Raw genomic sequence first — 22491 nt, forward strand, 5'->3', positions numbered from 1 at the left:
GTATTGTCCCTTTATCCTCCTAGCCAACGCCTGAACCACTCTCTTGTTCAGCTCTGCCCAAGTCTAAAAGCTTTTCAGAGTAACACCTCATTTGAAAGTCAGACCAACAAAACTGACATTGTTGATGTGTTTTTGCCAGTTCTTGTCTCTTTTTTGTCTTGTTTTCATAGGTTTTTTTTTCTTTTTTCCTCACGTTTTTGAAGCGCGTTATTGTTGCTTTTCAGGCACTTTTTCGTCACTTGTTTTTGGCTTTTCATCACTTTCTAATCGTGTTATTGTCAGTCTTTTGTTCTGTTTTTGTCGCTCTTTTCTTGCTTTTTTCGTTTCATTTTCATCCTTGTTTTTGTCGCTCTGTACTCGGTTCAGGTCGGGGTTAAGAGACAAAATTGGCTCAAAACCTAAAAACTGAAAAGAGTTTTGCCTCTAGTGCCTCCCCTAAGTATAAAAAACTTGCCTCACTGACAGATTTGTTGAAAGTATTGACTAAAATCAGGGGCAAACTGACTCATTCCACCAAAACGTTACTCATTCCTGGATTACTCTTGTGGTGTAGTGTTGAAAGACGTAACAGCGGTGTGTGTAAGTGCAGCAGCAGTAAAAACAGGTCCAGTTTGTATCCAGAAATGTGCTCCAGATTCCAGGGACACACTAGACGAGAAGAGGAACGCTTTGGGCTTTTGGCAACCAACCAAATCAACTGTCTGACTGTGACTAAACTATAACATTGTTTTCTCGACTCTAGTGTGTCCCCAGCCCGGGATTCCCCTCCGCGGGCTGTAGGTCTCGTGTTCGTGTTTGTGTGTCCTCAGCGCAGCCAGGAGCCGGGCACCCACTGCGGCTCCGTGTCCAGTTTGTTGATGAGCCTCAGCAGCTCGGTGAACGCCTTGTCCTGGTCCGTGTTCACGATGATGGCGTCGAACAGGTGTCCACTGCTCTGCTCCATCTCCCGGGCCTTTTCTATGATGTCCCTCAGCTCCTCGGGCTGAACACAAGACACACCACATCAGGGACAGCTCAAAAACAGCGATATAGAGTCTCTTTTATCAATAATGGGCCCCGTAAAATAATCTATAGTGATATCAATTTGAAACTTTTGCTGTAGTTTACTGATGTTTTAGTCAGTTTACTTTATTATTTACTGTTCATACTTTTTGTCCCCACAAAGTCCTTGGTAGTCATTGTATATGAGACACCACTGTTTACTATTTAATTGTTTTTTTTCTCACATTTCCTGCCTATTTGCACACCCTGAGTGTTTCTAAGAGCTGAATGTAACAAGTACATTTCTCCATTGTGAGATCAATAAAGGCTTATCTTATCTTATCAATGCATAAAAATGGCCCACTATATCTTCAGCAACAATATCTGAATAATGGACCGAGCCATTGATTATATATTAGTTACAAATATTTATTTCTAGTTTAAAAAAACATGTAAAAATTAAACTTAACAAATTAGGCAAGGGTTTGTATATCAAAAAATCACTCTGAAAAGAAAACATTTTGATAAAACGGACTCTTAAGTTTTGTAGTGTCTGCATATGTGTGAGTGTCTGTCTCCCAGAAAGGAAATGACCATATTTGGATTACAGCGTCATCTCGGTCGCCTTTTGTGCAACACGTGGATACCATTGGCTCCCCGTGTGTTTCAGGATCAATTTTAAATAACTTTTAATGGTTTTTAAATGTCTTAATGGTCTTGGTTCTTCTTATCTTTCAGAACTGCTTTTACCTTATGAACCTTCACGACCCCTTCGCTCCTCCGGCAGGGGTCTCCTAGTTATTCCTAAAGTCAACAAAAAGACTCACAGCGAGAAGTCTTTCCAATATTACGGAGGAGCTCAGGGCTGCAGAGAGCGTTCATGTTTTTAAGAGCAGGCTCAAGACCCACCTTTTTAGCTTAGCTTTTAACTGACATCTATTTATTTAATCCTAGTATATAAAATATATGTATGGGAGGTTGTGCCAGGCGTATTGTTTTAAATGTTGTAATCTGTAAAGCACTTGTGATACTTTTCGGTATGAAAAGCGCTTTATAAATAAAGTTTGATTGATTGATTGATTGATTGATTGATTGATTGATTGATTGATTGATTGATTGATACCAAACACGTCAATATTTGTGAACGAATACGCGTGGGAAAGACCAAGGAGCGCCTCGATGTTGTAGTCACTTCTTGGATATCTCCGACTTGCAAGCGGACAAAACGTTGTAAAATTATTTGTGCAAAGGCAGAGTTTGGTCTATTTTTACTGACATTAAAACTAAGATGTTAAGGGAGAAAACTAGCCAGAAATCTCAACATTAACCTCTGTTTTCAACTGCAGCATTTTGCTTTTAAGTCACTCAGTTTCACAAATAAATTGATTTGAATTTCCTCGAACCAATACGGATGCCAGTATAACAATTTAGATACTTTGAGGTCTTCAATATCTATTTAATTTCTATTATATAGCATAGCTAATATATATCTTATCTATATGTTAAAATAGGGACATTTTACAGGCTAATTTGCTCACAACTGTAACAGGCGTCATCATTACTGCAGAACATTGCATTTAATCCACTTAGTTTAAGACTCAGACCTTCGGATTCTTGTTTTCTTTCGCCAGCAGCGCCCGCAGTCGTTCCTGTGAGGGCGGAGCGATGAAGATGATGTAGGGCTTTAAATCTGAACTCCTCAGGACCTTCAGCGCCTGCGAGATCAGAGGATGTGCTAATAAATATGTCGAGGTTCATGTAGTGTGTTTTATATTCCTTATCTGTATGAACCTGTGTGTGGAGACAGAGCACGCAGATCTTTCCAGTGTTGATGACCTGTCGCACCGAGTCTGTGCTGGTCCCATAATGGTTCTTCTCAAACTCCCCGGACTCGATCAGCTTTCCTGGACACAGAGAAAAACACATTAGAGCAACAGCAGATCTTTAAGAGGGAGTATCAGGCTTTTCTCAGGTTGATAAACAGCTAAAACAAAACATCCTGTAGCTTCACTTCCTGATTTTCACACAAGCCACTCCCACTCCTCCTCTTTGCTACACAGTTGTTTCAATAAAGAGACACAAATACATAGGACCTCAGGTGGTGCTTTTTGGGAGGTGCTGTTGCTGTGGTGCCAAGAACAACCGCTGGAGAAGATTCAAAGATGTGCAAGTGAGTCGAAACACAGCTCCAGGTACGTTTTTGATGAGGGAACAACATTGTAACAAGGTAAAAAGCTCTACAAAGTCGATTTTCCTTCAAACCTTTCTTTCAGAGGCTTGAACATGAATAGTTACCGGAAGCCCTTAACCCCCTCCAGTTTGGTTTTACCCAAATCTAAAAGCTTCTTGAATAAAGCGTCAAAACAGCAAAGAAAACAAGGAGGAAAATATAACAAAAAGTGACCCAAAAAAAGCAACAAAAGAACGACAAAAACGCAATTGTAAAGTAATGAAAAAGGAAAAAAAGAGCAACAAAAAAGTGCCGGAAAAATCAACAATAACACAATTGAAAACCAAGGAAGAAAGCAAGAAAAAAAACAAGAAAGCCAGAAAAAAAAAGAGACAAAAACACGACAAAAATGTGAAAAAAATACGGCAACAACGTCACGATCAGTTTTGTTGATCTGAGCTTACAAATGAGGCGCTACACTGGCCTATAGGCTTCAAGCTCCAGTCCAGAAGCTTTTAGATTTGGGCAATGCCAAACTGGAGAAAATGTGCTCGGTTCAGGTTAGGGTTAAAGCAGAACTAAGTAACTCATACCCCTAGAGGCCATAAGCGCCACTGCAGGTGTCGTAGCGTGTTGCATTTTATGTACTCATTAATTGTCCGTGAGAGTAAATACTACGCTGACAGAAAAGACAAAGGGAGAGAGGGATATTGTTCATCCAATTACACAATGGAGATAATTTCATTCACTCAAACTTGGCTGTAAATATTGTTTAAGTGGTGCTAGCCCACAGTTAGCTTTGCCTGTTAGCCTGCTAGCTTCTTCTTCTTGATTCCATTAGTGTGTATTGGTGGCTCCAACTCATAGGCAGCGAAGTTGCAATTGTGGTTTTCTGACAAGAGACACCAGGGGGAGATGAAAGACCCTCCAATCATTCCATTAACAATTGTATTACCCCCAGAGGAACTATGAAATTGATTTATTAAGGTAAACAAGTTACATAGTACTGCTTTAAGAAGTTAAACACCATTATACCGTCTCAAGTCTTTGCTAGATCCTTTACCCTGAAGAACTGAAAACAGGGAGTCAAAAATGCTTCTTCCATTTGTCCAATCTATGGTACTCAAAATCAGCACAAATCCCAATATTTCAAGCACTTTGAAGTTATTTTATCTAAGACAAGATGGCATTTTCTTCCCAGTGCACTGACCCCCGATGTCCTGATGTTATTTGAAAACCTACCAGCCGACAGCTCTGCCTCAAAAGTCTGTCGAGACACAAAATGATAGTCCCGGCCGCTCAGCTCGCCGTCTCTCCGACTCCGCGTGGTGTCTGTGAAAGAGCAGGACGACACAGTTCACCTCAACGATCCAACATAACATTCACAAACGGTAAAAGTCCAGCGTCTCACGTGGCACGGCGCCGGCGAATCTGTCCGGGTGGCTGTGCAGGAGTCTCTGCCGCAGCTCGGTCTGACCGCAGCTGGCCGGGCCGATGAGAGCGATGGGCCGCTTCCTGTTGGCCGGCTGGTGGTACAGGGCCATCTCCTCGTACGTCAGGATCTCATCGTTGTCCAGGTCTGACACAAAACACAGACGGGCAATTAAACATCTGATCGAGAGAACATGATGATGAGCACGGAAATAACAAGTTTACCATCGTTCCTGTGAGGGTTGTAGAGCATTTTCTTTCTCTTCTTCTTTTTCTGTTTAGCACACCATAGTTTCCCTAAAAAGCACAAAAATAAAAACGATATAGGACACGTGACGTCACACAATTTTCAAATAGCTTTCAGTGTCTAACTAACCAGGCTTCTCGGGCTCTTTATCTTCTTCTATTGTTTGTTTCATGGCTTCCCTTTGCTGCTGGAAACTCTTTCCTGCAACATAAAAACATATAGTTAGACATATGTAGACCAAACCCATAAGTTTAGATAACATTTGTTTCTCTACTTAGTTCTTTTTGAAACATTGGGCTGCAAACAGAGCTGCATAATGGTTTCTATTCCATGCTCACATTGATAATCGATCAATAAGGCGAGGAGAAAGTGTGACAAGCGAGAATACACGCTTTCGTATTCTCTACAAAGACGTGTATCTGGGATCAGGGGTGATTTCTTCAAATTTCCGATAGGCATGATTGACAAGCCTATTATTTTTTTTTTTTTTCCACAAATATGTTTATTGATATTTTCAATTTTAACACACACATACACAAACACAAAGAAATAAAATAAAATCCCTCCCCCCACCCTAAAACCCACCCTTCACTCAATTACAACAAAATTATTTTCTACAAATCAAAGTCCTTTACAAGGCGTAGAAAGGGCAACCAAATGTCTTTAAAGTCTTCCAGTTTTCCTTTGGCCATGTATGTCAGTTTCTCCAGCGCTAAGTTACTGCTCATCAGTTTAATCCACTGTTTCACTCCAGGTCTTTCTGTGTCCTTCCATTTCAAAGCAATCACATATTTCGCCTGCACCAAAGAAAAATTGACAAGTTTCTTGTTTTTTGTATTACATTTGAAGCTATTTGGAAAGATTTGCAATATACAGAGTTTACCTTCTAAGGGCATTCTACATTCAATTAAATCAGAAATAAGCGCACAAATTTGCTTCCAAAAGATTTGAATTTCCTCACACTGCCACATACAATGATAAAGTGTCCCCTTTTCTTTGCCACATTTGACACAATCATCAGGAATATTAGGGTTGAAATGATGGAGTTTCACTGGTGTGATGTAGGTTCTAAACAACCACTTGTACTGCACTAATCGGAATCTTGTGTTGATAGTTTGTTTTTGTGTTGATAGTTTGTTTTTGTGTGAGTAAACAGGAGTTATTCCACTCCTCAACTGAAATGTCTGTTTCCATATCGCATCTCCAGGCTTGCAAATATGAAAGACTACTTTCTTTTGAGGCTGTAATCAAAATATTATAAAATTTGGAAAGTAAGCCCCTACTGTGATGATGGTTAACAGCCAAATTTTCTATAGTGGACAGTGGGGGCTGCACAGTCGACTTCAATACATTAGTAACAAAACTTCTGACCTGAAGATACTTAAAAAAATGTTTCTTAGGCAAGTCGTATTTGTTTGTCAACTGTTCAAAAGACATTAGAACTCCATCATTGTACAAATCCCCTATTTTACACACACCTTTATTCATCCACATTTTAAAGCCCATATCAGCGCGTGCAGGTTTAAATGTAACATTGCCCCAAATGGGTGACAGAGTTGAAAGCTTAGATTCCTCGTTCAAAGCAACATGTGCCTGGTGCCATATCGAAACTGTGTTTCTGATTATTGGGTTTTTTGTATTTTTTAGCAGCTGTTTAGTTTCAGCTGAGTAAAGATAGGATTTTAATGGCAACTCTATTGTGTTGTTTTCAACTTGTACCCAAGAAGGAATATCCTTACATGAAAAATAGGAAGTAGCAGCACATAATTGAGCTGCCCAGTAGTACAGCTTCATGTTGGGTAGTCTAAGCCCCCCTCGGTCGAAAGGTAAATATAAAAGAGAAAGGCGCAACCTGGGCCGTTTATTATTCCATATGAATCTGGTAAAGTTTTTATTTAATGATGAAAACAAAGAGGCAGGAATATGTAGGGGAATAGATTGAAAAAGATAAAGAAACTTTGGAAGAATAGACATTTTTAGAATATTAATGCGACCTATCATGGAGATTGGCATCGTGTCCCATCTTTCTAATGATTCTAAAACCTTTTGAACTAGAGGGTCATAATTGATAGAAACAATTTTCTTTATGTCCGGGTTAACCTGAATTCCCAAATAGGTAAAACCTTCGTAGGTGCAGGTAAATTGTGTTTGGATAGGAGGGTTGTTTTTGTTCAGAAATAACAGGGAGCTTTTCTGCTGGTTGACTTTGTATCCAGAAAAATGACCAAAAGTCTGCAAGATATTTCCCACTGCATGAACTGACTTCTCCAAGTTGGTTAGAAATAAAACTATATCATCCGCAAAAAGGGATAATCGATGTTCAGTTTGTCCTATTTTTATCCCAGTCAGCTCAGGGGAGCTGCGTATAGCCATAGCAAGTGGCTCAATGGCAAAAAGAAACAACAGCGGGCTAAGGGGACAGCCCTGTCGAGTGGATCTACAAAGTTGTATAGGTGTAGATAACTGACTATTTGTTACAATTTTAGCAATCGGTTCTGTGTACAATAATCGGACCCATTTCAAATATTTTTCTCCCAGACCAAATCTTTTAAGGGTCTCAAAAAGGTATCTCCACTCTATTCTGTCAAACGCCTTTTCGGCATCTAATGACAAAAAAGCGTGGTCAGTGGCAGATTGTTTTTCGTACAATATATTCAAAAGTCGGCGAATATTATGAAAGGCTTGGCGCCCCAAAATAAATCCATTTTGATCATTAGAAATTAATTCTGGAGTGTGTGATTCAATCCTACGAGCCAAGGCCTTGCACAATATTTTAGTGTCACAGGACATAAGTGATATGGGGCGATATGAACCCATTTCTGTTGGAGTTCTACCTGGTTTTAGAATGACAGAAATGGAGGCCATTCTCAAAGATGGTGGTAAAATACCTCTTTCATAGGACTCATTAAACATTTCAAGCAGGTGAGGCAATAATTTGTCAGAGAATCTCTTGTAAATTTCAATCGGGAGTCCATCAGGGCCTGGGGCCTTGCCACTATTCATATGACGAAGTGCTTCTTTAAGTTCTTCTATACTTAGCTTTGAATCGAGGTTATTTTTTGTCTCTTCAGGTAGGATTGGAAATTGCAGCTGATCTAGAAAGTGATTCTGTGCATTTTCATTTTCAGGATATTCAGATTTATACAAATTCTCATAATATTTGGCAAAAGCATTGTTTATACGTGTTGGGTCTACAACATTTTCTCCATCGTCGAGTGTAATTGAGTTAATGGCTCTATCTGATTGTATTTTTTTGAGCCTCCAGGCCAGGAGCTTCCCTGCCTTTTCACCCTGATCATAGTAGGACTGTTTCAGCCACAGTAAGTTTGTAGCTATTTTGTTAGCGCTGAGTTCATTATATTCAGATTTTAATAATAGAAGTTTTTTATATTTTTCAGTGTCATCCTGATGATATAAATGGTCTTGCAATTCTTTTGTTTGTTTTTCAAGGTCCTTTAGTTTACTCAAATGTATTTTAGATTTACTTCTAGTATAGCTTATTATTTCCCCCCTTATATACGCCTTAAATGCCTCCCATTTTGTTGATGCACTGGTTTGGTTTGTATTGAAAGAGAAATAATCTGTTATCTTTCCTTCTAGAAATTCTTCAAACTCAACAGATTTCAACCATTTCGCTTGGAATCGAAAGGGGAGTGGATGGGAGCAAAAATTGGGCATTAGTAGGGATAAAATAACTGGGGCATGGTCAGAGAGTAAAATAGTTTCATACCAACATTTCTGAACCAGAGACACGAGACTGGAGGAGACCAAAAAAAAATCTATACGCGAGTAAGTTTTGTACGTGCTGGAGAAACATGAGAACTCTGACTCATCAGGGTGAAGATGTCTCCAAACCTCCACCAAATTAAGGTCTCTCATGAATTTCCCAATAGTTTTTCTTGCTTGTTGGTGGGAGGTGTCAGAGGTATTTGATCTGTCCATTGCAGGATTAATCACACAGTTAAAATCACCTCCAATAATGTACTGGCCACTATAAGATGACATAGTTAGAAAGAAATGTTGGTAGAAAGCAGGATCATCCTCATTAGGGGCATATAAACAAACCAGATTGACTAAAGTTGAAATTATGGTACCACTAAGTATAATAAACCTCCCAGAAGGATCCATGTATTTATCTCTTAACTGAAACGGAATTGACTTATGGATCAGTATGACGACACCTCTAGAATGAGAGGAAAAACTAGAGAAGAATACCTGTCCAGGCCATCTGGACCTCACCCGGTTAATATCTTTCTCCAGCAAATGCGTTTCTTGTAAAAAGCATATTGTGGTCTTCATCTGCTTTATTCTGCCCAGTACTTGCTTAAGCTTAACAATTTTATTTAGGCCACGTACATTCCAAGTGGACACATTTATAGTAGAGCTACCTGACATAATAAAATTTACTTTTTAATTGTTTATGCCAAAAGAGAGTGGCTGCACCCTTTTCAATTTCACATCTGCATTTTGTAGAAACCTTAAATACAAACAACCTTGAGTGAAGCTCCCAAAACAAAACCCCGCACATTTCCCCAAACGAAATGTGACCGTGAACCCTTCTAGACTAAGAACCTGGGTTAAACAAGACGTTTCATCCACAATGTGGGTAACGTACAACTGCACACACATAACACCACCGGTGTGCTCGCAATAACAGTAGTCTCCGTTGAGAAAACCAGCACCGACCAGCCGGAAAACCTGCGGCCTATACCGGCCCCCCCAACAGGAGAACTTTGACCAAACAAAATACATAAATAAATGAATTGAAAATAAATGATTAAATATGCCCCTGATGCAAAAGCAGGTTAAATGTAAGCTAGAAATGTCAGTGAAATAAAAATATATATCGTAAAATATGAGTAATCAAGCCAGTCACTTACGTATGGGTCCATTAGAACATGGTATATTTGGGCTCTTGCCTCACAGTGACGGTCCGCTCCTCACAGAGATAAAACACCAGCGGTTTCTGAGCTCAGTCTTCATCGTTGTCAGTAGCTGGTTGTAGTCTCATTTTCTTAACGTAATCTTCAGCCTCTTCGTCCGACTTGAAGATGATACGCCTCTCGTTGTGTGTGATCATCAGCTGGGCCGGGTAGAGCATCCCATAGCGGATATTCAGAGCGCGCAGCTTGGCTTTTACCCCATCGAAGCGCCTCTGCTGGCGGCGGGTCTCTGGCGACAGGTCAGGAAACAGGCTGAGCCGATGGTCCTCGTAGAAAATCTCCTTCATTCGTCTGGCAGCGGTCATGGCGGTCTCTCGATCACGGTAGTTCAGGAACTTCATGATCACTACCCTAGGCGTTGTAGCTTTAGGGTTGTACGATCCAATCCTATGCGCTCTCTCGATGATGGGGGGCGAAGTAAAACAACCACCGAGCGCGTCTTTGAGCCATTTCTCCAGAAATCCACACATGTCTTTGTCTTCAGATTTTTCGGGTAGTCCCACCAGACGGAGGTTGGAGCGTCTGTTTCTATCTTCATAACTTGTAATCTTGCTGGACAAGTCGGTAACAGTTTGCTCAAGTTGTTGAACTTTACCTTGAAGAGAGGCTACATCATCTTCGGCCTGAGATATTCGCTCCTCCGCCTCATCGAGTCTTCGTGAATGCGCCTGTACATCCACTTTCACACTCCTGATGGCCTCCAGCGTGTCCACAGAATGTTTCTCCATGTCGGCTCGTAATGAGCGAATAGCGTTGAGGATTTCGCTGTTAGTAGTTGTCTCTCGAGCAGCGTCCTCAAAGTGGCTCAGATGCGGCGGCGGCGTAGCCTTGTTAGCATTAGCTGTAGCAACATTAGCATTAGCTGTAGCAACATTAGCGCTGTTGTTCGATCTTGTCGTTTTTATGGTTTGCTGGCCTGGTGTGGCACTTTTAGGTGGTGGCATGATGAACAAAAGAATACTAAAGACGAAAATGCGTCAAAAATGATGGTTGGTCAAAAGTTCAGGATAAGTTTGAAGGATTTTGTTGCGAGCCACTCACACGTGCGACCTCTTACCAAGCAGCCATAACCCGGAACCCTCGACAAGCCTATTATTAACCAATCAGAGAAAAGTTGGATATGGCGGCATATTTTGTAAAGTTAGTGTTTTTATGATGCTTCAGACAGTAGAGCGGAGACTAACGTGAACCACCTACGTCACATTTGCCACAAAAACTAAAGGATACAAGGAGTTATTTGTGACTTGGTTCAGATTTTAAATGTAGGATAATTCAACATGAAGGCGCAACGGCTTTTTCAATGAATGTATGTTTGGAACAGGTCAAAAAAAAAACCTCTGATAAACAAGAAGAAAATGCTCTTAGAAGATGAAGCATCAACATCTACATAAGCACATTTAAGAATATATTTCTGACGTGACAACATGGTCTGTGATTTGATCGATATAAAACTTTTTGAGATTTGATCGGCTGTTTGCAAAGTTCCAGACGGTCCTGCTTTTGAACAGAAACAAGAAGCAAACGAGGAGATACAGCCCATAACAAATAACTTGATAATTTTTCAGAATCACATAATTGTGTGAATAACTCTGTCTGACAGAGATTAACACTTTTTTTTGCTAAAGAGCCTAAAGCAAAAACACAGACAAGACAGGTTCTCACATGGAAGCTGAAATATGCAAATTTGTGAGCAAGTTGCAGCTCATTTACCATTTGATATTGCCTGTATCACTGTATTAGGGGCCCAAAATCTGATAAGTAAAAGCCAAAATGGTGCTGAAGTCAAAAATGTGCAAGATGAAATAACTTAATAATGTGCAAAAGTTCAGTTTATCCTTTCTTGCCTTGTTTTGGTCCTTATTTAGTATCTTTAGGTCTAGTTTTGATCATATTTGATAAAAAGCAAAACAAATATCGAATATCGTAATCCATGCAGCCCTACGTTACATATCTACAAAACACTTTAGCTTTTGCCGTCCCACTCAAGTCTTTATACCTGGCACGAGTCCGGCCAGGGGCTGGTTCTCCTCGTCCCCGTCCCTGTACGCCTGCCACCAGTTTGGGTCGGCCTGGCTGATGATGTGCAGGATGTCCCCCTTCTGGAAGGACAGGCCCAGCTCCCTGCAGGGCACATAGGGGTCGTCCGAGGGGTCGTAGTCGAAATACGCCTTTACGTGGACCTGAGGGAGAAGAGACAGAGCAGGCCAGGAGGGATTAACAAACATCTGGAGAAAGGAGAGTCCAGCTCTTACTCGTCACTGTTACAGATGGACAAGATTATAGAGATTAGGATCTGTCAATGACCTCTTTCTTAGGTCAGTCGGGAACATGCAGGTCTTATTGCTCAATTCTTGGATCATCTGTTTTTTATGCACGTTTGTTCACAGTCCTGATTTAGTATCATAGAAGTCTTGTTCTACCGAGTTTATACAGGCAGAAGCAAGTCAGATTTAAAACCTTTTAATGCCCACTATATTTGGTAACACCGAATAACTACAACACCTTATTTAGCCTTAATAAATGATGAGCTACCACTTTATTCATCATGAACAATTCGTTAGTTAAGTGTGCCTAACATTTAATTACTACTTAACTACTACAGTTAATTAATTGTCCGTGAGAGTAAAAGAGGGATATTGTTCATCCAATTACACAATGGAGATAATTTTTTTCACTCAAACTTGGCGTACTATGGAAAGGATTTATTAAGGTAAACAAGTTATTTAGTTCAGGCCACTGTTTTTACATACAGAGATATACAGGTCTTTGTGCATGCTCTCAGTCACGCAAAACAACCAATTATGTTGCTAGCATTTGGCCTCTCCCAAAGCTACCACGCGCTTCCATGGGCACAAAGACCAGACGTATCAACGTACGTATCAACTCGTCTAAGCTTAGATAAGAACATAAGAACATGTAAAAACTGTGAACTATTCCTTTAAGGCTGAATAAGGTGTAGTTATTATGAAGTGCTACCCAATATTTTAATTCCACAAATGCATGGGGGGGGGGGGGGGGATTGGACAAAACGGGAAACCAAATTTCAGCCAAAACTGCAGCTGAACATGTTTTATAGTTTAAAACATCATTTTGGTATTTTTGATTAACTTAAATAGTGAATAATTTTCCAATAAATTTAGATTTAATGCCAGTTTGAATCCAATTTAATGCATGAGGGTATTTTCTTCCTAACAGTTGGACTCACCACACTTTCTTTCACCGGAGGAGGTTTGCTCTGAGTGCTGGGAATGAGCACAAAGTTCAGCAGGCCGTGCATGTCCGCCTGCAACAGAGACAACACACTTTTATGAATGGGCTCAGGCTGTGAGCACAACATGGGAAAGTCGTCCACACCTCGCGTTAAATTAAAAGCTCATAAAATGCAGCACTATTGTAAGAAACACCCTGAGTTAATCTACATAAATGGATGGATGTAAATACAGGAATGGGCAGGAAACGTCTGTGTTCACTGAGGCAGGACTGGTTGTGTAAGTTACATTAACGTCACTTACGAGGATGTCGAAGACTTGGTTGACGTCTTTCCCTCTGATTTCGACGCCGTTGATTTCTAAGATCTCGTCTCCTTCAGATAAAAGTCCACTGCGCTCGGCCGCTCCTCCGCGAACGATTCGACTGATCACAACACTGTCCATCTCGTTACGGACCGTGGCTCCCTGCACAAACACGTGGAACACTCAGTTTGAGCGGCAGTAGCAGAGTCAGTGTTTACAGACTTCGGGGTGCGCTCGTTTCGCTCACCAGTGGAATGTCCCGTGCCTTCTCGATGCGGACCAGTTTGACGGTCTCTCCTCCCCACTGGGTCAGAGTCTCTCCCTGCGTGGGCACAGATTCCGGCTGCATTTCCTGCTCCGCTATGCTGTCGTGAGCCAAGAGCAACGACTGCGGGAGAAGAGAAAACAGGACAGGCTTAATAAAACTGGAAGCGGTTGTGATTATTTCTGTGAGAGGAAACGTGGGGATGGTTTCGATACAGATGTGTGTGGAGCGGACGTTACCTGGAGGTGAGTGCCCGTCAGGAGGCTGTGGAGTTCGAGCCCGTCTTTGTTCGAACTGGACTGAATGAGATTCCTGACCTGTTGCAGAAGACAAATGTTAGCAACTGTCATGATGCACAATTAGTCACTATTTGTCTGTCGTTTTGTTAATGATTTCTGCTTATTGCTATTTTGTGTTGATCTTGTTATACTAACCATTTGAAATGTCTGTTGTCTATAGCAGCCATTCCCAAAGTTAAAGACATCGTGGCCCCCTTGTCGATATGAAATTCTCTTGGGGCCCCTCAATAGAAAATCATTTACTCTATTCAAAGGAATTTCCTTCTTATTTTACAGCTAAGTCGCACTTTTTTCATAGTTTGCCTGGTGATGCGACTTATACTCAGGTGTGAATTATACATCAAAATATATAATTTCTCCCTCCTGAAAGAGGGGTTTGAGCACCTGAATGATCCCTGGTAGGGTCTCACATGGCAAACAGGTGGCTGGATGAAATATATAATTTCCTGTTTGTAATTTTCACACTGAAAGGTGTTTAAGGGCACTCTAGGATTTTGTACCAGTATCTCTACTCCTGTATGGTTGTACAATGACAAATAAAGCACTTAGTTACTTACTTACTGTACCACTGAAAATTAAAAAAAACTGTACATTTTGGAGTGAGTGAAAAACTTGTGAGGGACTGGCAAAAAGCAGTGGTTACTCTTACTGCAATGAAGAAAACAAAATAACTAATCATGGGCTTAAAGCTCAATAGCCACAACTAGAAGAAAGCGTTTGGAAATGGGTGCTTGAACAACGTGCTGCCGGGAGAGGCTTGTCAACGGTGCAGTTACGCCTCCATGCCCTAGTACTTGTGACTTATACTTCAGAGCGACTTAAATATGTTCTTTTCAACTTCATTATGCATTTTTTGGCTGGTGCGACTTATGCTCCGGAGCAACTTATAGATAGTCCGGAAAATACGCTACATGTTTTCTAGACAAGCTTTAGGGCCCAGTAGTGCCTCTAACTTTGGGAACCACTGGTCTATGTAATTTTAATACTTGTGCTTGTTGTTGTGTGGCCTTTTATGCCTGTAACCGTCAACCTGCCCAGGAACGACAGATGAAAATTGGCTATTGTGGCAAACTCTGGCATATTAACGTGTGGACTTCAAGGACTCATGTTAATTCATATGCACGGTACAATCTTGAATAAATAAATACTGGCAATTACCAAATCTGAAATTATTTAGGTAAAACTATTTTAAAAGGGATTCCACACTTCTCCAAAACCCAAGATGTGAAAATGGAGTTTCATCTTCAAGTTCATCTTCGAGTGTGTGACGAGTGGCGAGTGTCTCACCTCCATGGCCAGAGGAAGCGCCTGCTGCGTGTGTGGATACGGAGGCGAGGGTTTGTGCATGTTGTTCGCCACCGCATTGTGGATCTTCAGAGCAGACTGGAAATCGGACTGGAGAGAGAAGGCAGAGACGATTATTTATCTATTACAAAACGTGATCATTTTATATCATTCATGGTTGATATTAGAGTCCGTTTTGTAAAAAGGGAATTCCCAGAAGCGTAAAGCTTATGGATAGGGACCCATTTATAATATCGTTTGTGGTACAGCAACGTTTAAAAGAGAATCAGGATGTTTTTGTTGCCATACATCTGTGTTATATGTCCATGAGCAGCATAGATTGATTTGCATCTAACTAACAATCTTCACTTTTGGCCCTAATCCATATTAACTTGTGATTAAAATATGGCAAAACTTCCAATGACCTCAGGCCTCCTTTTTCCTAATGGCTGAATCCGTCCACACCATCTTTGCCAGAAAAGCCCATTGGGATTCACTGAAGTATTAGCTCTTAATATTGTGTCTGCCTTGTGCCAATAAACGCTCAAACACGAGCCAAATCAAACACTAGGACTGTTGAATCAGCCTTTGTAGAGAAAAGAAAAATAAACATCTGCTGATATCTTTCGAGGAAACGTGAGATAACTTTTACCCCAATTGTTCCATGTTGACGTAATGTCGGTGCAAAACGGGCCACAGAGAAATAGAACAAAACAATGACTTGAATTACATTTATCAAATTCATCAAGGGCTGGAACATTTGAGAAATACAGCATTGAGTTAAAATATTGCTGTTGTTGATAATATACAACTTTGAATAAATAATGCTCAACTTTTGGGGACCTTTCAGCTGTTACTGTCGTGTAGAGCACTGGGATAATGTGTCGCCCTCTACTGGCTACAGAGCACATTAAAAAAGGAAATTCATATTTCTTTTTCAACACAGAATTACTTAAACATGCATCAAATAAAAAGAAATTCTACTATAGAGTTCTGTGGTCAAAACATCAACACAAAACTAGTTATTTTTCACTGGTGTGGCATCAAATGTAGCAACTTCTTGTTTTAAGCCCTTAACCCCCGCCTCAATCAAGTGTGTTTTCACTCTGATTTTTGTGTACACAAATCTAAAAGTGTACCCCCTATAGGCCAGTGTAACGCCTTATTTGAAAGCTAAGACCTACAAAACTTTCTGGCGCATTGTCTCTGCTTTTTTGATGCATTTCTGTCTGTGTTTTTGTAGTTTTTTGTCATGTTTTGGTCACTTTTCATTACATTTTTATCACTTTTTTGTTGCTCTTTCGTGGCACTCTTGTTGCTTTTTCATCACTCTTTTGACGCTCTTTAGCCGCGTTTTTGTCACATTTAGGAAGGTTTTTTTTGTTGTGTTTTCATCACGTTTTTTTCACTTTGTTGTAGCTTTTTCATCACTCTTTAGGTCAGGTGTTTTTGTTGCTTTTCCACCACTTCTTTGTCACTGTTTTGCCACTTTTATGCTTTTTCATTTGGGTAATGCCAACCTGGAGAAAATGTGCTCGGTTAAAGGACCAGGCCACCGTTTTAACTAAGACAGGTACGTATCAACTTGTCTAAGCTCAGGTATGAACATATCTCAGTATGTAAAAACGGTGGCCTGGTCCTTTAAGGCGGGGTTAAGGGGTTATTAATTAACCTCTTGCCTTTTGCAGTTTCGTCCAGCACCTCCCTCGTCTATGATTGTTTTTTAACACGCTTTCTAGGAGTAAAGCTTGACCCGACATTACCTTGTTCAACAGTGAAAGGACCATCTCGATGTCATTCTGGCTCTGCTGGTCGGACAGACAGCCTCGGACCTGCTTCAGAGAAAACAGCAGCTCCTCCAACTCTGCACAGAAACGAGAAACAACTTTTATAAATCTGACCAATAAGTAATATTTGAGTTTTATTTCCTCCCACTATTGAATCCATGTCTTATTAACTTGTGACTATAGCTGTCCCGTCGCCTTACAGAGTCTGTATCTGTTGTTTTGGTCGATGCCCCGTCTACAACAGCTTTAATTAAGTCTCCTGAAGTGGTCCTCGTGTGCGAGTCTCCCGCCCTCAGGAATGCCCTCCCTGATGGCACATTCCTCTCTCCCCTCCCTCCCTCTCCTCCTTCATCCAAACATCCTGCAACTCATTTATATTCAAAGGTCTCACCTCTCGCCCAGTTTTAAAGCTGCGTTAAATCACAGAAACACCTGCACTTGTGTTTGAACCGACTCGGTCATGATTCATAACACGTTTTGGCGATTTCTTTCAGCCAGACAATACAGCGGGTTCAGAAAGTGCTCAAACCCTGCTACTTAGTCCTACGGCATGTTGCGTTTTTTTACTCATTAATTGTCCGTGAGAGTAAATATTACTCTGACAGAAAAGACAAAGGGAGAGAGGGATATTGGACTTTTTTTTTCACTCAAACTTGGCTGTAAATACTGTTAAAGTGGCGCTAGCCCACAATTAGCTTTGCCCGTTAGCCTGTTAGCTTCTTCGTCGTGATTCCATTAGTGTGTATTGCGCCTCCGACCCGGTGCAATTCCCAGAGGGACTACGAAAAGGATTTATTAAGGTAAAAAAGTTACTTAGTACTGCATTAAATTTAGTGGTTTCTTCTTCTACGGTGTCGGCGCCTCGGTCTGTACTTCCTGAATAGCGTCATTGTTCAAACCCAAAATCTGTCTCTCTACATTTTTAAAACGCATAATTCAACACAATTTATTTGAGCCGTTCTGCGCTCTAAGTGTGAAGTTATTTTTTAAGAAAACTACTCCTATAGCTGCCAGCAGGAGGAGCCCCAGCTAAGATTTTCACCATTCCTTTCCCTGCATTTCATTATTACCATTTAATTATTACATATTCTCAAATTATAAAACGTAAAATATCAAAGCTGAGGCACCCAAATAATGTTTTATAGTCTCAATTTTAGGCTCAATATTCATGTCATGTCCACCCTAATGCTAAAATATAAAAAGGCTAACAAGTGTCTGCACCTTATAGTCAAAAGTCCACAAAATTGTCTCTGTGAATGTCTTTTAAAGCATTTTTGTGGTGTAATCAGTGAAGCACTTCAACCAATGCTTTTGATATCAGATTGCCTCATGATCAATTAAAATGGGAGGTCTGAAAACTTCCTGAACCGCCTGTATATCGTTCACTGTAAGTCGACCTCGTACCCAGCAGTGCGTGGCTCTGCTGGCTGAGGGGCAGCGGCGATGGCGTGAGGGAGTCCTGCAGGAATGTCGGGTTGTCGATTCCGATCTGTGGATTTTGGGAAAGCTTTCGGAGTCGGAGCGACGCGTTCAGGTCCAGCTGCCGTCCCTCCTCCTCACGCCGCCGCCGAACATCCTCCTGCAAAGTACAAACAACAAATACATCAGTTTATTCAACTTGTAAAGGCTCCAGTGAAAGAATTTTTTTTTTAATTAAATAAATCCTTATTGCTTGCAGTGTGTAAAGTGGACATATCCTGCATGTGGGGTTTAATAATAGACTTTAAAACTTTAACATTTTGTCATTTGAAGTCATGTTGCTGCTCGTAGCAATGAAATACTAGGCACTAGAGCTGGTGATGACTGGGGCTCCTCCTGTTGGCAGCTGTAGGAAGGACACTAACTTTCAGTTTCGATTTATGCCATGGTTTACAGCTTCAGCACGGCCTTAAAGGAACTATACAGAGTTTAAAAATGTTAAAATTATGTATTTTTCTCCCCCTACATGTTCCAGCAATGTCCTAATAAAGTATAAATAAACTTAATGTGTAGAATGAGCCCAGACCTGTTCACCACAACTGCCTCTAAAATCCACTCAAAAAGTTGTTTCTTCCGGTCCGAATTGCCGTCATGCACAAGCTTAATATAGAAGGTGCAGTTACACGTATGACCTGAGGTGGCAGTAGTGAGTATAAAATGGCCAACTTGCATCAAGCCCCTTTAAAACCAGCTAAACAGAACAAACAATGTATTGGATTGCAATAGATTATGGGTTTTAATAATGAGGACAGTTTTGGGTTTGAACAATGACACAGTAGTATCCAGGAAGTACAGAACGAAGCGCTGACAGCGTAGAAGAAGAAACAGCTAATTTGAACAGGTTTAAAGCAGTGAAATAAAACTCCAGGTCTGTGTTAACAAAAAATAAAGCTATGTCCACTTAAAAGTCATGAGAGTGAAGAGAATAAGGCCCAATGTCACAACTGTCACAATTTTGGTTCCCTTTGGTTCAGTCAGGGGAAGCTAAGGGTTATTTGTATAGCAATTTTCACACTGATTCGACACATTCTTATTAAATAGCTGTAGCTCTATTTCCAGGCACTATATAAAACACGGATTCAAAAGAGTGCGTAGTTCAGGACTGGTCTGTACCTGGTGCTGCCGTATCCTCTCCAGTTGGGCGGATCGTCGCACGGGCAGAGTGCGGCTGCCCAGCTCCGAGGGACAGTCCACAGCCATCTCCCTGTGTCCCGCCCTCAGCTCGTCGTCTCCCTCCCCAGAGACGTGGCCGTTCAGGTGGGAGGTGGTCATCCTGCGCCCCCGCTCTCCTCTGGAGGCTGGATCGGTCTGCGTGGAGTCCAGCGGCGTGTGTGAAGCGTGAAGAGACTTAGGGGCAGGGCAGTTCAGTCAGCCGCGAGGCCATGATATCCACACCTGCAGACGAGGACACGGAAACAAAGTGTTAATGAAACAGGACTTACTTTACCCAATGTGTTTTACATTTAGAGCAGATCCACTGAAGCATTGTTGGTGTGTTATCTGGAGCAGAGTTCCTGAGATATTTAATATTTCGAATTAGCGGTTCACACAAGTATTGGTGAAATGAAGCAGCCTGCGAGGCGTGTTTCGTGAATAAACCTTTGTGTTTCAGGAACAAGATCACGTGACTGAGGCCTCGGTTTGTGGAAACTACTATTTATTTATTTGAGCATACATTTTGCTCAAAAGGAGTAGGCTGAAGCAAAAGCTTATGAGCGCCTACTCCCAACTCAAAATGATAAAACTTTTCATTTCTCATAGTACAATCAATGTATACAAAACAACAAGGGACAATAGAAGAAAAAAAAAAAAGTGACCGTTCTTCCATGTACAGCGCTTTGTGACCATGTCTGTGAAAGGCGCGATATAAAGAAAGATCTTCTTCATGTTTGTTTAATTGTAAAATTACTTGAAACTATGAAATCATGGGTTCACGTGAGCCTAAAACTTTTAAAGGATAGTCTAATAATCTACAGAGGTACAGTGTCAAAACTAGACTTGGAGGGATTTATCCATGTATTTGTGACCAGCAGGTAACGACCTGTTCACTGGCCTCTCTAAACGAACTGAAAGTACATCCAGAACGCTCCTACTCCAGTGCTGACAAGAACCAGGAAATACAACTATATTAGTCCAGTGCTCCGGTCTCTGCACTGGCCTCCTGTCACTCAGAGAATAGACTTTATAACAGCTCTGCTTGTGTAGAAGTCTCCTCATGGTTTAGCACCAAAGAACATCTCTGACATGTTACAGCTGTATGAACCATCTCGGGCCCTGAGAACTTCAGGGAGGGGCCTCCAGGCGGTTCCCAGAGTCGGGACTAAACTCGGTGAGGCTGTGTTTCAGTTTCATGCAGCTACAATCTGGAACAGTCTTCATGAGGATGTGAGACAGGCCTCAGCTCTGACAATGTTCAAATCCAGGCTGAAAACAGCTCTTTTTACCCGCACATAGGACAACTGAGATTTTATCAAACACAGATCTGGAAGAGAACAGGCCAAACTAGAACCACATCAGGTTCATAAATAAGACTTCACTGAACTTGTTCTGCGATGGCTCGAACCACAATGCAACTGAAATGTAACTGTTTTGTATGAGGTTTGTGAAAATGTGCCTTAAATTAATCTCACAAATTTGCTGAATTGTGTTTATTCTCTAACACACACTCAGTGGTTTTGTTTTGTTCCTGTAAATAACTTCACAAAGGGTTTTCTGCTGTTGTCGTGATCGGCTGCTTTTCCGACAGTGAGGGAAAGCGCGGTGTTATTCAGAGTTTTTCAGGTCAACAGTCTGCACTCGCACCGGGACTCTTCAACTCGCTCTGCCGCCCTCTGTGAGGACTCAGAGACAACAACGGCTACGTCACCACGGCTCCCCCCGACACCCTCCACGCGTCGCCATGGCAACGGCTTTGTCAGCAGACCCCCACTCACCGCCACAGCAGACACAGGGCTTTAATAATATACAGAAGAGGAGGTTTTCAAATCAAAAGTGTAAATGTATTGATTGTTTATAATACAAACTTAAGCTAAAGGCCGTAATCTACCATGTTTACAGCATCTTAAAACATATTTCTTAAAGGCCCTGAACCAGACAAACAATGAAAGAGGGAGTGACAAGTTCAGAATGTGCTTTAAATTATGCTCCAAACTCATTTATAACTCGTAACATCCCAGTTCTTCACAGGGATCAGTTCATAAGCACATTTTACAACTTAAGGGAGCAATAATGGTGAGGGTAATGTAAACAACAATAAGCTCACGGTCAATAAAAATGTTCTATAATCAAATACACAGCAAATAAAAGGTCCTTTTCCATGGATGATATACTTTAAGCGTAACTTGTGGCAGATTTATACGCTGTTGTGGCATTTCCTAAAACAGAGGCAGGTGGAGCAGAGAAAGTAAAAATAAAGGCGATGGGCCGATGACTTATCTCTCTGTGGCACAAAAACAACATTAGCCCGGTTGATAAGTTATCTACCTCTGTCAGGACACACACAGGGGGAGGAGGAATGCCAGGCCCTGGGAACAAAATTCCTCATATGGGGGAAGGGAAAAGTGATTACGGCGACCCACATGATCTCTGTTTATGTTTAACTGTGTTAACCTTGAAAACCTCACTTTTAGAGCTAAAACGTAATGCCATCACCTCGTCAAGCCGAACTCCATGTCCAGCACAAAATGCCTTCAGTACAAAGCACCTACACAAACCTGGCCAACAAAAATGAGCCATTTCAACAAACTTTGCTCCGCACTCCTGCCGAAAGTGACACCTAATGCAACGGTTCCCTGTGGTATATCCCAGTGGTTCCCAAATTGGGGGTCGCGAGGCCTTGGTTGGGGTCCCCGGATGATTTCAAGATGTAATGAAAAGAAAATTGCTACTGTTTTTAGTATATTTTTGAGTGTATAACAGCATATACTTTGTGAAAACCATTCAAATGCTTAAAACAAACTGTTTAAATGCATTTTAACTTGATATTAAGATGTTTTGCCTTCCTTTAAGTAGCATATAACGCAATAACTTTCGGTGCGTGTATGTAAAATGTTTCAATTATGGCTGGGACAAAATATCGGATTGGATCGCAAGA

At 41.2% G+C, this 22491-nt stretch overlaps 1 protein-coding gene across 2 annotated transcripts in view; it reads right to left on the minus strand.

The window, feature by feature from the left end:
- Nucleotides 1-797: 797 nt before the first annotated feature.
- Nucleotides 798-22491, minus strand: part of pals1a (protein associated with LIN7 1, MAGUK p55 family member a) — a 40387-nt gene continuing 18693 nt past the window's right edge. For both annotated transcript variants that reach the window (XM_079573470.1, XM_079573471.1), the window contains exons 2-17: nt 19512-19793; nt 18324-18498; nt 16896-16996; nt 15136-15243; nt 13789-13866; nt 13532-13672; nt 13285-13446; nt 12978-13055; nt 11769-11952; nt 4959-5030; nt 4808-4879; nt 4563-4730; nt 4394-4483; nt 2773-2885; nt 2586-2696; nt 798-982 (exon numbers count right to left, since the gene is read on the minus strand). In XM_079573470.1, coding sequence (XP_079429596.1) covers nt 806-982; nt 2586-2696; nt 2773-2885; nt 4394-4483; nt 4563-4730; nt 4808-4879; nt 4959-5030; nt 11769-11952; nt 12978-13055; nt 13285-13446; nt 13532-13672; nt 13789-13866; nt 15136-15243; nt 16896-16996; nt 18324-18498; nt 19512-19670 — 1989 coding nt within the window. In that variant the 5' untranslated portion in view covers nt 19671-19793 and the 3' untranslated portion in view covers nt 798-805. The remainder of the gene's footprint in view (nt 983-2585; nt 2697-2772; nt 2886-4393; nt 4484-4562; nt 4731-4807; nt 4880-4958; nt 5031-11768; nt 11953-12977; nt 13056-13284; nt 13447-13531; nt 13673-13788; nt 13867-15135; nt 15244-16895; nt 16997-18323; nt 18499-19511; nt 19794-22491) is intronic.

The sequence above is a fragment of the Gobius niger genome (genome assembly GCF_951799975.1).
Source record: "Gobius niger genome assembly, chromosome: 16".
Lineage (NCBI taxonomy): Eukaryota > Metazoa > Chordata > Actinopteri > Gobiiformes > Gobiidae > Gobius > Gobius niger.